Genomic DNA, 15687 nt, shown 5'->3' with positions numbered 1-15687 from the left:
CGGCAGAGACCTCCACTACAGCTGGGAGGCCAGGTGCTAACGTCATTACGCAACGTTTCGGAGGCCATGGAGTGTCAAGTGTCCTCACTCATGGGTGTCGTTTTATTGGACTTTGTAAGGTTTGATGATATGTCATTTGTAACAAAAGATTTAATACAATTTATGAAGTATTGGAAAATGCATCTACAAGTCAGTATCTTTATTCACTTTCCTTAAGGGTGCCTTCACACATACCGACTCGCAGCAAAAAACTCGCTGCGAGTTTCTGCTACGAGCCGAGGTCCTGGAAGGCCCCTATCACTACATACAAGCAGTGGTCTGAAAAACCGCTGCGTGTATGTAATGCAGCCGCCCCCTTAACCCCTTCGGCTCCCGCACCGGTCCAGGTAATGTATGGAGACAGGACCAGTGCGGGAGCCGAAGGGGTTAAGGGGGCGGCTGCATTACATACAAGCAGCGGTCTTTCAGACCACTGCTTGTATGTAGTGATAGGGGCCTTCCAGGACCTCGGCTCGTAGCAGAAACTAGCAGCGAGTTTTTTGCTGCAAGTCGGTATGTGTGAAGGCACCCTAAGAGACCGCACCACTCCAGTCTAGGCGAAGTCTGCAATGAAGCTCTATTCTCTTCAATGGAACTAAGTTGCAATACCTGCATCCAAACTGGAGACAACAGCGGTGCTGTCTCTGGAAGCAAGTGGCCATGTTTTTGTAAAGCTGGATTATACCTTGAAAAAATCCACATGGGTTGTCTGGAACCCAAAAATTCCAGCAGGACCAGTGGATTAGCCTAATGGGGGGATAATGCTGGGAAAGAGACTGGACATGTTGGATTGTAACACAATTCTTCTGTTTTCCCCAGAGATAAGCCGTCGCCACCATCACCAGAGTCTGGAAGCTTTTTTCTTTCCTCTTGCAGCAGTGTGAGGTAACATAGAGCGATAACAGGGATCAGCAGCAGGAGCAGCAGTGTGAGGTAACATAGAGCGATAACAGGGATCAGCAGCAGGAGCAGCAGTGTGAGGTCCCATAGAGATATAACAGAGTTCAGCAGTGTGAGGTCCCATAGAGAGATAACACGGATCAGCAGTGTGAGGTCCCATAGAGAGATAACAGGGATCAGCAGTGTGAGGTCCCATAGAGAAGTAACAGGGAGCAGCAGTGTGAGGTAACATAGAGCGATAACAGGGATCAGCAGCAGGAGCAGCAGCAGTGTGAGGTAACATAGAGCGATAACAGGGATCAGCAGCAGGAGCAGCAGTGTGAGGTCCCATAGAGATATAACAGAGTTCAGCAGTGTGAGGTCCCATAGAGAGATAACATGGATCAGCAGTGTGAGGTCCCATAGAGAGATAACAGGGATCAGCAGTGTGAGGTCCCATAGAGAGATAACAGGGATCAGCAGGAGCAGCAGTGTGAGGTCCCATAGAGAGATAACAGGGATCAGCAGGAGCAGCAGTGTGAGGTCCCATAGAGATAACAGGGATCAGCAGTGTGAGGTCCCATAGAGAGGTAACAGGGATCAGCAGTGTGAGGTCCCATAGAGAGATAACAGGGATCAGCAGGAGCAGCAGTGTGAAGTTCCATAGAGAGATAACAGGGATCAGCAGGTCCCATAGAGAGATAACAGGGATCAGCAGCAGGAGCAGCAGTGTGAGGTCCCATAGAGAGATAACAGGGATCAGCAGTGTGAGGTCCCATAGAGATAACAGGGATCAGCAGTGTGAGGTCCCATAGAGATAACAGGGATCAGCAGTGTGAGGTCCCAATAGAGAGGAAACAGGGATCAGCAGAAGCAGCAGTGTGAGGTCCAATAGAGATAATAGGGATCAGCAGGAGCAGCAGTGTGAGGTCCCATAGAGATAACAGGGATCAGCAGGAGCAGCAGTGTGAGGTCCCATAGAGAGATAACAGGGATCAGCAGGAGCAGCAGTGTGAGGTCCCATAGAGATAACAGGGATCAGCAGGAGCAGCAGTGTGAGGTCCCATAGAGAGATAACAGGGATCAGCAAGAGCAGCAGTGTGAAGTTCCATAGAGAGATAACAGGGATCAGCAGGATCCGCAGTGTGAGGTCCCATAGAGAGGTAACAGGGATCAGCAGTGTGAGGTCCCATAGAGAGGTAACAGGGAGCAGCAGTGTGAGGTCCCATAGAGAGGTAACAGGGATCAGCAGGAGCAGCAGTGTGAGGTCCCATAGAGATAACAGGGATCAGCAGGAGCAGCAGTGTGAGGTAACAGAGAGATAACAGGGATCAGCAGTGTGAGGTCACATAGAGAGATAACAGGGATCAGCAGTGTGAGGTCCCATAGAGAGATAACAGGGATCAGCAGAAGCAGCAGTGTGAGGTCCCATAGATATAACAGGGACCAGCAGGAGCAGCAGTGTGAGGTCCCATAGAGATAACAGGGATCAGCAGGAGCAGCAGTGTGAGGTCCCATAGAGAGGTAACAGGGATCAGCAGCAGGAGCAGCAGTGTGAGGTCCCATAGAGAGATAACAGGGATCAGCAGCAGGAGAAGCAGTGTGAGGTCCCATAGAGATAACAGGGATCAGCAGGAGCAGCAGTGTGAGGTCCCATAGAGATAACAGGGATCAGCAGGAGCAGCAGTGTGAGGTCCCATAGAGATAACAGGGATCAGCAGGAGCAGCAGTGTGAGGTCCCATAGAGAGATAACAGGGATCAGCAGGAGCAGCAGTGTGAGGTCCCATAGAGATAACAGGGATCAGCAGGAGCAGCAGTGTGAGGTCCCATAGAGATAACAGGGATCAGCAGCAGGAGCAGCAGTGTGAGGTCCCATAGAGAGATAACAGGGATCAGCAGCAGGAGCAGCAGTGTGAGGTCCCATAGAGAGATAACAGGGAGCAGCAGGAGCAGCAGTGTGAGGTCCCATAGAGATAACAGGGATCAGCAGGAGCAGCAGTGTGAGGTCCCATAGAGAGATAACAGGGATCAGCAGGAGCAGCAGTGTGAGGTCCCATAGAGAGATAACAGGGATCAGCAGGAGCAGCAGTGTGAGGTCCCATAGAGAGATAACAGGGATCAGCAGGAGCAGCAGTGTGAGGTCCCATAGAGATAACAGGGAGCAGCAGGAGCAGCAGTGTGAGGTCCCATAGAGATAACAGGGATCAGCAGGAGCAGCAGTGTGAGGTCCCATAGAGAGATAACAGGGATCAGCAGGAGCAGCAGTGTGAGGTCCCATAGAGAGATAACAGGGATCAGCAGGAGCAGCAGTGTGAGGTCCCATAGAGATAACAGGGATCAGCAGGAGCAGCAGTGTGAGGTCCCATAGAGATAACAGGGATCAGCAGCAGGAGCAGCAGTGTGAGGTCCCATAGAGAGATAACAGGGATCAGCAGGAGCAGCAGTGTGAGGTCCCATAGAGAGATAACAGGGATCAGCAGCAGGAGCCGCAGTGTGAGGTCCCATAGAGAGATAACAGGGATCAGCAGCAGGAGCCGCAGTGTGAGGTCCCATAGAGAGATAACAGGGATCAGCAGGAGCAGCAGAGGTAATAGGAGTGCACACTCACGCCTGTGCTATACCTGGGATGGATAAACACTGTCACCCCAGGATACATACAGGTTTCCCACAAAACGTCAGTATTATAAATGGCAGATGGTATGTGGGGCGGCCTGGTACAGGACAGAATACCGGGGGTTCAGGAGTCAGACTCTGCCTCGGCCTACTACATACGGAGCTCTTTTGGCCAATGACCCATCCTCAGGTAGAGACCCTAGATAAATTCATTTTAGGTAGACCAAAGAAGAAAAGCAAAAGCCAAAATCCAGGACCAGAATAAGATGTTAACCAACTAAGGGCACGGCGGGATCTGGGCACAAATCTGCAATGTAATGGTGGGTGTGGATACATTTAGGTGGCGTTTTTGGAATGTTCTCCCACACAGAACGGATTTCATATAAAGTAAAATATGATGATGATGATGATGGCTCTAAATCACAATGGGAAATGTTCTCCTACAGATGGCTAGCCACTGGGGAAGCGATGTGTGGCCCCAGGGACAATAGGTGCGGCTAGGAGGCTATATTCCCTCGTGTTCATTGACTCCTTAGGAGCCCCTTTAATCCCTGTATGATCCTCCTGTTGTTCTCGGCTAATGCTACTGTACATTATCTATTCGCTCAGCTGGATAATGTGGATGGCGCGCTGCCAGCCTATAACATCATCAGCTGCCGAGCGGCTCCATCCATGCACGGTATATCAACTGCAGGATGCGGAGATCTCAGTGGGATATAGTCATCACAACATGTCTATGAGGGGATCTTATAACAAGGAGTAAAGTGAAGGGGAAGAGAGAAGGACAAAGCACCATGGGGCCCTTATACCAGGAGGGCCACTACAGCTCCTGTGAGAGCGTGAACATCTGGTCTGTGGAGCCATCCTCTGCCTTACCCTAGCATCACCCTCTCTGCACCCTAAACTAAGACCCTAGTATGGTGTGCAGACCAATGGGTGTATAAGGCTGGTGGGTGGTATCCCTGTGTGCCCATCTGCCAATCCTTCGTGTACCACTGATATAGCAATAATTTATTGCCACTCTGTGTAACAAGATAAAGGATTTGCTCGGAAATAATCAGACATGCTTAAAAAGACAGCACCCTGCCACTCCAACGTGTTTCCCCCTATCTACTTTTGAATGTGTTCATCATCAGGGAGAAAGGAGCGGCATTAGAGATGAGTGAACCTGAGTGTGCTGCATTCGATTATCAGGAGCTGAAAAAGTTACGGGAGAGAGGGATGCTGATCCCGATGGGGTGCCGACTGCTAGACTGTCCCATACCTTCCCACTGCTTTACATCCACATATTGTCCTTTGTAACATCATGCAGACTGCCTCACTGGTGTTACTGTATCAGCACGATATATAGAAGCAGGGATTATAAAGACCAGTATTAGCGCTAATAAAGTACATAGTGTTATATTGTGTTCTGTGGCATTTACTAGTGCTACGGCCGTAATACACCTCCCAGGTTACTGGAGTCCATTGGCACTGTTCCACTAAGAGGAACACTAATGAAAAAACATGCAACTTAAAGTGTCACTGTCATTAAAATTATTTAGCAGAAATCAATAGTACAGGTGATTTTAAGAAACTTTGTAATTGGGTTTTTTAGCCGAAAAATGAATTTTTTTTTATCATGAAAAAGCAGTTTGAAGCTCCCCCCCCCTCTGTCTTCATGGTTTTCCTATGGAGAAAGGGAGATGAGGCACCAAAACAGGACAACAAAGAGTTAATTTACAGCTACATCACAGGGCTCTCTCCTCTGATGTCACCACTGACCTCTCCGACCTCTGAATAGCTCCCCTGCTGTGTAATGATTTGTTCTCTGCTGCCACTAATCTCCCTCCTCCCCTCTCCATAGCACAGACAGGATCCGATTGATAAAAAACAGTCGAGATTTCCTGATAATAAGCAGTGGATGACAGAAAGGAGAGGAGGGGGGTGGGGGAGCTGGGGAAAGGCTTTTTAAATGCAGATAATGGCATATTTGCCTAATAAACCCAATTACGAAGTTTCTTAAAACCGCCTGGACTATTGATTTCTGCAAAGAAATATAACAGTGACTCTTTAAGTTGCAGTCAGCACCTCCATCCTAAATACAGTGCTGGCCAAAAGTATTGGCACACCTGCAATTCTGTCAGATAATACACAATTTTTTCTAGAAAATGACTGCAATCACAAATGCTTTGGTAATAATCTCTTCATTTAATTTGTCTTCAATGGAAAACCACAAAAAGAATTGTCAAAAAGCCAAATTGGATATAATTCCACACCAAACATAACAAAGGGGGTGGACAAAAGTATTGGCACCCTTAGAAAAATCATGTGATGCTTCTGTAATTTGTGTAATTACCAGCACCTGTTACTTACCTGTGCCACATAACAGGTGGTGGCAATAACTAAACCACACTCGCAGCCAGTTGAAATGGATTAAAGTTGACGCAACCTCTGTCCTGTGTCCTTGTGTGACCACATGGAGCACGGAGAAAAGAAAGAGACCAAAGAATTGGCTGAGGACTTGAGAAGCCAAATTGTGAGGAAGCATGAGCAATGTCAAGGCTACAAGTCCATCTCCAAAGACCTGAATGTTCCCGTGTCTACCGTGCGCAGTGTCAGCAGGAAGTGTAAGGGTCCTATTCCACAGGCCGAGCAGAGCCCGATCAACGATGTAAACGAGCGGCGATCTGCTAGATCGGCGCTCGTTTACTGGGCCTATTCCGCGGCCTGATGATCGTTGAGCAAGGGCTGCAGGGACATTGTTACCGATGTCCTTGCAGCCCTTGCACCATACATTACCTGGCTGGACTTCTCCTCCGCTCCATCTTCCTCCCCAGGTCCCGCGGCACAGCATCAACTCCATTGCGGCCTGTCAAACAATCAGCTGATGACACGATCATCAGCTGATCGCTTTCTCTATTCCACCGAGTGATTTGGCCGATTATCGCTCCTGTGAAATAGGTCCCTAAAGCCCATGGCACTGTGGCTAACCTCCCTAGATGTGGGCACTGTGGTTAACCTCCCTAGATGTGGGCACTGCGGCTAACCTCCTGAGATGTGGGCACTGTGGCTAACCTCCCTAGATGTGGACCGAAAAGAAAAATTGACAAGAGATTTCAAGGAAAGATTGTGCGGATGGTGGCTAAAGAACCTCGACTAACATCCAAACACGTTCAAGCTGTCCAAGTTCTAGGAGGACAATGAACCGGTGGGCAAAGTGGCGTGATCACAGCATGGACACTGACAGCGGCACAATGCTCTAATCACACCACTGCAAGGACACCGGTTATACACAACTTTGCCCACCGGTTTATTGTCCTCCTGTACATTCCATTTGGAATAGATTGACCCACGGGGAAAAGAGCCATCATTAAGGACCTCGGTCCGAAATGCATCGACTATTTTATGATGATTAAGACATAAAACTTATGAATTTTATGAGAATAAGAGGAATCCTGGTCCTTCTGGTCCTTGCACAGGACCACGCTGTGGGAGGGGTGCCCCCGGATGAGCGGCGGTGGCAGATTTGATTCCATATTGGATAGAGTTGTGTCTATTATACTGCACAGCTCCCCCAGGTGAGTGTTACCATTCACAAACACCTTTCTAATCCTTGCGCTCTATAAAATACTGCACCATGCTGCAATATACTGTTGTATCTGGGGTACATAGATCTGGGCAGATGGGTTTTGCGGCCCTCCATACAGTGCAGTCAGATGCTGGTCCTGATGGGGTGACGACATGCTGCATGGTACGGAGATGAAGGCCTTGCAGGATGTGAAGCCGGGGTACCTCATACCTTTTCTTGGGTGCACTAAGGTAATAGTAAGACACAGCTGACAGGAAACAATTTGCATGCTGATGCGCTGCATTGTGAGAGATGTAGCTTTCAATACATCAGGTTACAATAGAGTGTGAACAATCACTGTAATGTAATCACTACACCTCCCATAATATACCACAGAAACCATCCTACATTACACACAGACACAACCAGAGACAGCAAGGTGCAGCCTGAGAGACAACAGGGATCCAGCCGGAGAACAAGGTCCCCAAGCCTGAGAGACAACAGGGATCCAAATGGAGAGAAAGGTCCTACAGCCTGAGAGATAACAGGGATCCAGACGGAGAGAAAGGTCTTACAGCCTGAGAGATAACAGGGATCCAGACGGAGAACAAGGTCCCACAGCCTGAGAGATAACAGGGATCCAGACGGAGAGAAAGGTCTTACAGCCTGAGAGATAACAGGGATCCAGACGGAGAACAAGGTCCCACAGCCTGAGAGACAACAGGGATCCAGACGGAGAGAAAGGTCCTACAGCCTGAGAGATAACAGGGATCTAGACGGAGAACAAGGTCCCCAAGCCTGAGAGACAACAGGGATCCAGACAGAGAACAAGGTCCCACAGCCTGAGAGATAACAGGGATGCAGACGGAGAACAAGGTCCCGCAGCCCGAGAGACAACAGGGATCCAGCCGGAGAACAAGGTCCCACAGCCTGAGAGATAACAGGGATCCAGACGGAGAACAAGGTCCCACAGCCTGAGAGATAACAGGGATCCAGATGGAGAACAAGGTCCCGAAGCCTGAGAGACAACCGGGATCCAGACGGAGAACAAGGTCCCCAAGCCTGAGAGACAACAGGGATCTAGACGGAGAGAAAGGTCCTACAGCCTGAGAGATAACAGGGATCCAGACGGAGAGAAAGGTCCCACAGCCCGAGAGACAACAGGGATCCAGCCGGAGAACAAGGTCCCACAGCCTGAGAGATAACAGGGATCCAGACGGAGAACAAGGTCCCGAAGCCTGAGAGACAACCGGGATCCAGCCGCAGAACAAGGTCCCACAGCCTGAGAGATAACAGGGATCCAGACGGAGAACAAGGTCCCGAAGCCTGAGAGACAACCGGGATCCAGCCGGAGAACAAGGTCCCCAAGCCTGAGAGACAACAGGGATCCAGCCGGAGAACAAGGTCCCACAGCCTGAGAGATAACAGGGATCCAGACGGAGAACAAGGTCCCATAGCCTGAGAGATAACAGGGATCCAGACGGAGAACAAGGTCCCACAGCCTGAGAGATAACAGGGATCCAGACGGAAAACAAGGTCCCCAAGCCTGAGAGACAACCGGGATCCAGACGGAGAACAAGGTCCCACAGCCTGAGAGATAACAGGGATCCAGACGGAGAACAAGGTCCCCAAGCCTGAGAGACAACAGGGATCCAGACGGAGAACAAGGTCCTGCAGCCTGAGAGACAACAGGGATCCAGCCGGAGAACAAGGTCCTGCAGCCTGAGAGACAACAGGGATCCAGCCGGAGAACAAGGTCCCCAAGCCTCAGAGACAACAGGGATCCAGTCAGAGAACAAGGTCCCCAAGCCTGAGAGACAACAGGGATCCAGTCAGAGAACAAAGTCCTGCAGCCTAAGAGACAACAGGGATCCAGGCGGAGAACAAGGTCCCCAAGTCTGAGAGACAACAGGGATCCAGTCAGAGAACAAGGTCCTGCAGCCTGAGAGACAACAGGGATCCAGCCGGAGAACAAGGTCCCACAGCCTGAGAGACAACAGGGATCCAGCAGGAGCCGCACCCTCCAGGCACATGTGATCCCACCATTTTAGGAGGTAGCTGATGGGATATGGACCCTCTGTAGGATTCTGCGTTAGAGCCCAGGAAGTTGGGGATACATCTCTCCTGCTTTGCAGCCCTTCTTCTGGTTGTGTGTTAGACCCCAATATTACACAGGCAGCTCTTCAGGTTACCACTCTCTGTATATTACATACCTACTATATACACACCATACCTGAGGAACATTCCCTGTCCTCCACCCACAAGGACAACCAAAATCTGGAGGGATCATGTCTGACTACTGAAAAAGCCAATCCATGCACAGCTGAGCTAAATAGTAGGAAAAGCCTCCAAATTTATGACTTTAGCTCTGCTGCACGGTACCCTGCTACATGTGACACGCTTAGCTATGCTGCACGGTACCCTGCAATAAAGGGCACACTCAGCTCTGATATACAGGACAGAATCAGCTCTGCTATACAGGACAGAATCAGCTCTGCTATACAGGACACACTCAGCTCTGCTATACAGGACACACTCAGCTCTGCTATACAGGACACACTCAGCTCTGCTATACAGGACACACTCAGCTCTGCTATACAGGACACACTCAGCTCTGCTATACAGGACACACTCAGCTCTGCTCTCCTCAGTCAGATCTCATCCGTTATGTTGTACATGTGAGACAACCTACTACATCTGACACTCTCAGCTCTGCTACATCCGGATAGTATTACATAGTGTAAGTACATGGTGCAGCACAGTGACCCTGGTGGGCAGGAGGGGATGTGCGGTGTGGATCTGCTGTGACAAGGTTTACGAATGTTTTCTCACAGAGATATAATACAGCGCCATGTAGTATCTATAAATAATACCGACCGATGGATCCTACATAGCTAGATAGTCCAGGTCATTACATCACTAGATGCCTATAGTCCAGGCTGGTCCTTACATCACTAGATGTCTATAGTCCAGGTCCTTACATCATTAGATGTCTATAGTCTAGGCTGGTCCTTACATCACTAGATGTCTATAGTCCAGGTCCTTACATCACTAGATGCCTATAGTCTAGGCTGGTCCTTACATCACTAGATGCCTATAGTCCAGGTCCTTACATCACTAGATGTCTATAGTCCAGGTCCTTACATCACTAGATGTCTATAGTCCAGGTCCTTACATCATTAGATGTCTATAGTCCAGGCTGGTCCTTACATTACTAGTTTTCTATAGTCCAGGTCCTTACATCACTAGATGTCTATAGTCCAGGCTGGTCCTTACATCACTAGATGTCTATAGTCCAGGTCCTTACATCACTAGATGTCTATAGTCCAGGTCCTTACATCACTAGATGCCTATAGTCCAGGCTGGTCCTTATATTACTAGATGTCTATAGTCCAGGCTGGTCCTTATATTACTAGATGTCTATAGTCCAGGTCCTTACATCACTAGATGTCTATAGTCCAGGTCCTTACATCACTAGATGTCTATAGTCCAGGTCCTTACATCACTAGATGTCTATAGTCCAGGTCCTTACATCACTAGATGTCTATAGTCCATGCTGGTCCTTACATCACTAGATGCCTATAGTCCAGGCTGGTCCTTACATCACTAGATGTCTATAGTCCAGGTCCTTACATCACTAGATGTCTATAGTCCAGGTCCTTACATCACTTGATGTCTATAGTCCAGGTCCTTACATCACTAGATGTCTATAGTCCAGGTCCTTACATCACTAAATGTCTATAGTCCAGGTCCTTACATCACTAGATGTCTATAGTCCAGGCTGGTCCTTATATCACTAGATGTCTATAGTCCAGGCTGGTCCTTACATCACTAGATGTCTATAGTCCAGGCTGGTCCTTATATCACTAGATGCCTATAGTCCAGGCTGGTCCTTACATCACTAGATGTCTATAGTCCAGGTCCTTACATCACTAGATGTCTATAGTCCAGGCTGGTCCTTATATCACTAGATGTCTATAGTCCAGGCTGGTCCTTACATCACTAGATGTCTATAGTCCAGGCTGGTCCTTATATCACTAGATGCCTATAGTCCAGGCTGGTCCTTACATCACTAGATGTCTATAGTCCAGGTCCTTACATCACTAGATGTCTATAGTCCAGGTCCTTACATCACTAGATGTCTATAGTCCAGGCTGGACCTTACATTACTAGATGTCTATAGTCCAGGTCCTTACATAACTAGATGCCTATAGTCTAGGCTGGTCCTTACATCACTAGATGTCTATAGTCCAGGTCCTTACATCACTAGATGCCTATAGTCCAGGCTGGTCCTTACATTACTAGATGTCTATAGTCCAGGTCCTTACATCATTAGATGTCTATAATCCAGGCTGGTCCTTACATTACTAGATGTCTATAGTCCAGGCCCTTACATCACTAGATGTCTATAGTCCAGGCTGGTCCTTACATCACTAGATGTCTATAGTCCAGGCTGGTCCTTACATCACTAGATGTCTATAGTCCAGGCTGGTCCTTATATCACTAGATGCCTATAGTCCAGGCTGGTCCTTACATCACTAGATGTCTATAGTCCAGGTCCTTACATCACTAGATGCCTATAGTCTAGGCTGGTCCTTACATCACTAGATGTCTATAGTCCAGGTCCTTACATCACTAGATGCCTATAGTCCAGGCTGGTCCTTACATTACTAGATGTCTATAGTCCAGGTCCTTACATCATTAGATGTCTATAGTCCAGGCTGGTCCTTACATTACTAGATGTCTATAGTCCAGGTCCTTACATCACTAGATGTCTATAGTCCAGGCTGGTCCTTACATCACTAGATGTCTATAGTCCAGGTCCTTACATCACTAGATGTCTATAGTGCAGGTCCTTACATCACTAGATGTCTATAGTCCAGGCTGGTCCTTACATCACTAGATGTCTATAGTCCAGGTCCTTACATCACTAGATGTCTATAGTCCAGGTCCTTACATCACTAGATGTCTATAGTCCAGGCTGGTCCTTACATCACTAGATGCCTATAGTCCAGGCTGGTCCTTACATCACTAGATGTCTATAGTCCAAGTCCTTACATCAGTAGATGCCTATAGTCCAGGTCCTTACATCACTAGATGTCTATAGTCCAGGCTGGTCCCTACATCACTAGATGTCTATAGTCCAGGTCCTTACATCACTAGATGTCTATAGTCCAGGTCCTTACATCAGTAGATGCCTATAGTCCAGGTCCTTACATTACTAGATGTCTATAGTCCAGGCTGGTCCTTACATCACTAGATGCCTATAGTCCAGGTCCTTACATTACTAGATGTTTATAGTCCAGGCTGGTCCTTACATCACTAGATGTCTATAGTCCAGGTCCTTATATCACTAGATGTCTATAATCCAGGTCCTTACATCACTAGATCTCTATAGTCCAGGTCCTTACATCACTAGATGTCTATAGTCCAGGCTGGTCCTTATATCACTAGATGTCTATAGTCCAGGTCCTTATATCACTAGATGTCTATAGTCCAGGTCCTTACATTACTAGATGTCTATAGTCCAGGTCCTTACATCACTAGATGTCTATAGTCCAGGCTGGTCCTTACATCACTAGATGTCTATAGTCCAGGCTGGTCCTTACATCACTAGATGCCTATAGTCCAGGTCCTTACATTACTAGATGTCTATAGTCCAGGCTGGTCCTTACATCACTAGATGTCTATAGTCCAGGTCCTTACATCACTAGATGTCTATAGTCCAGGTCCTTACATTACTAGATGCCTATAGTCCAGGTCCTTACATCACTAGATGTCTATAGTCCAGGCTGGTCCTTCCATCTCTCTCGGTGTACAGTCCAGGTGGGACCCTGCAGTATCTGGCCAGGTTAAGGAGGTCTCCCCCATCACCTTCTCCCTCCTCCAGTTCTGCAGAGAACTTTTCCTTCTCCCCCCTCCCACACATCTATACACACACAGTCATGCTCCATCCTTGCGATGGAATACGCTGGGATAACCGGAGTGCCGCTCGCTTACCTCGGAATGCCACTTTGGCGATGCGGTCGCCCTTTCCCCGCAGGTCAGTCACGGTCTTCAGGTGAACTATTAGAGCCATGGTGGGTGCGGATCAGTCATCCAGCAGGCAGGAGAAGAGCGGCTAATCGTCAGCTGTCTGCCTCCGGAGCTGTGCGCCTCTCTCTCTCCTCATACACTGTGCACTGACAGAGGAGGAGGGGGGCTGCTCCATGGAGTGCGATTCTCCTCCCTCCTCACACACTCTCAGGATAACTCTGGCCCCTTTTCCTTCCTTTTGCAGATAGATAGGAGACCTGTAAATTATTCACAATGGTCTCCAGCCAGATGCAATGGTCTCTGCTTACAGCACAATAAACAAACAAAAGGAGGGGGGCTATGAAGAACAAAGGGTTAATAATATGGGCTAAGCACAGCTAATAGGCTGGTTAACCCTTCAGAGGTGTCTATGTGCATTTACATGACGGATAACCTGCCCTCTAGGCTACCGCCACTGCCACCAGGCCGCCTCTAGGGGGCAGATGCCAAAGGCTCTCAGATACCAGGGACCCCCTGAGGTACACAAGCCTGACAAGCAACCTAAGACCCCTTTCTTTATTATTTCACAGTTTATAGTGCTATTACGTGTAAGCTGAATCATATTGCTATGTGGAAACTAGGGAGTATTACAATGTATTGTGGTGCTATGCAAGGCGTATATGGCGGTATTATACAGCATAGGCTCTGTATACTGATATACATGGGGGGTATTCAGAAATAGTAACTGTTTATGGTGGGCTTACTACCAAACTGCAGTGTTATGTGTAAATAAAGAAGAACTGAGCATTATACGGCGGTATTAATAATATAACACCATGAAAGCCATAATATTGGTTCTATGTACTGTAACCTGGCACAATACTAAGTGTTATGTGGATGCTGCATAGGTAACTGTAGGGAGTGTATGGCGGTCTAGATTGGACACTGAACAGCAATACAATTTGGGCAGCTTAAGCCCCTATTACACGACCCGATCTGCACAGCAAGCGAGCACCTCGTACCCCCGCCCACTGACTGTGCTATAACACGCGCCAAGATGGGGGGGGGGGGGATGGGTGCAGGATGCTGCGAGGGGGCTGCCAAGGTGATCATTATATCCTCCAAGCAGCCCATAGAAGATAGAAGCGGTCTGCTGTTCCTATTACACAGAGAAAGTGTAGGAAGGTAGAAGATGTGACCTGCAGTCCTATGTAACAACACAAACCTACTACATTATCTGTACTCAGAGATATCACTGTTATCTGTGCTGTTACATAGGACTGCAGGTGACTACTACATTATCTGTACTCAGCACAGATAACACAGTGATATCTCTGTTACATAGGACTGCAGGTGACATCTACTACATTATCTGTACTCAGAGAGATATCACTGTGTTATCTGTGCTGTTACATAGGACTGCAGGTGACATCTACTACATTATCTGTACTCAGAGATATCACTGTGTTATCTGTGCTGTTACATAGGACTGCAGGTGACATCTACTACATTATCTGTACTCAGAGATATCACTGTGTTATCTGTGCTGTTACATAGGACTGCAGGTGACTACTACATTATCTGTACTCAGAGATATCACTGTGTTATATGTGCTGTTACATAGGACTGCAGGTGACTACTACATTATCTGTACTCAGAGATATCACGGTGTTATCTGTGGTGTTACATAGGACTGCAGGTGTCATCTACTACATTATCTGTACTCAGAGATATCACTGTTATCTGTGCTGTTACATAGGACTGCAGGTGACTACTACTACAATATCTGTACTCAGAGAGATATCACTGTTATCTGTGGTGTTACATAGGACTGCAGGTGACATCTACTACATTATCTGTACTCAGAGAGATATCACTTATCTGTGGTGTTACATAGGACTGCAGGTGACATCTACTACATTATCTGTACTCAGAGAGATATCACTTATCTGTGGTGTTACATAGGACTGCAGGTGACTACTACATTATCTGTACTCTGAGAGATATCACTGTGTTATCTGTGCTGTTACATAGGACTGCAGGTGACATCTACTTCATTATCTGTACTCAGAGATATCACTGTGTTATCTGTGGTGTTACATAGGACTGCAGGTGACATCTACTTCATTATCTGTACTCAGAGATATCACTGTGTTATCTGTGGTGTTACATAGGACTGCAGGTCCCATCTACTACATTATCTGTACTCAGAGATATCACTGTATTCTCTATCCATCCACAAAACACATTTCAGTAAATAACCTACCAGTCATGTACACCAGGGGGCCACACTGAGCACTGCCCAGAAATTCCCTACTGTGAAATGTGAAAGATTTGAAAGAATGAACCAGTAACCCCTTGGTGACCAGACAGTAACCAGTAACCCCTTAGTGAGACAGTAACCAGTAACCCTTTAGTGACCAGACAGTAACCAGTAACCCCTCACTGACCAAAAAGTAACTAGTAACCCCTTACTGACCAGACAGTAACCCCTCAGTGAGACAGTAAACAGTAACCCCTTAGTGACCAGATAGTAACCAGTAACCCCTTAGTGAGACAGTAACCAGTAACCCCTTACTGACCAAAAAGT

General features: G+C 47.7%; 1 protein-coding gene across 13 annotated transcripts in view; it reads right to left on the bottom strand.

Annotated features, from left to right (window-relative positions):
• The window catches only part of OTOF (otoferlin), a 256523-nt gene that overhangs the window by 210695 nt on the left and 30141 nt on the right, over positions 1-15687 (bottom strand). For 10 of the 13 annotated variants that reach the window (XM_069973176.1, XM_069973181.1, XM_069973179.1 and 7 more), the window contains exon 1: positions 13083-13240. The exons of the other annotated variants lie outside the window; for them this stretch is intronic. In XM_069973176.1, the coding sequence (XP_069829277.1) occupies positions 13083-13161 (79 nt within the window). In that variant the 5' untranslated portion in view covers positions 13162-13240. Of the gene's footprint in view, positions 1-13082; positions 13241-15687 lie in introns of those variants that run through there. 13 annotated transcript variants of the gene reach the window in all.

This window comes from Dendropsophus ebraccatus, chromosome 6 (genome assembly GCF_027789765.1).
Source record: "Dendropsophus ebraccatus isolate aDenEbr1 chromosome 6, aDenEbr1.pat, whole genome shotgun sequence".
In the NCBI taxonomy this organism is placed as follows: domain Eukaryota; kingdom Metazoa; phylum Chordata; class Amphibia; order Anura; family Hylidae; genus Dendropsophus; species Dendropsophus ebraccatus.
Note: the sequence above shows the minus strand (reverse complement) of the source record. Positions and strands in the feature narration are given on the sequence as shown.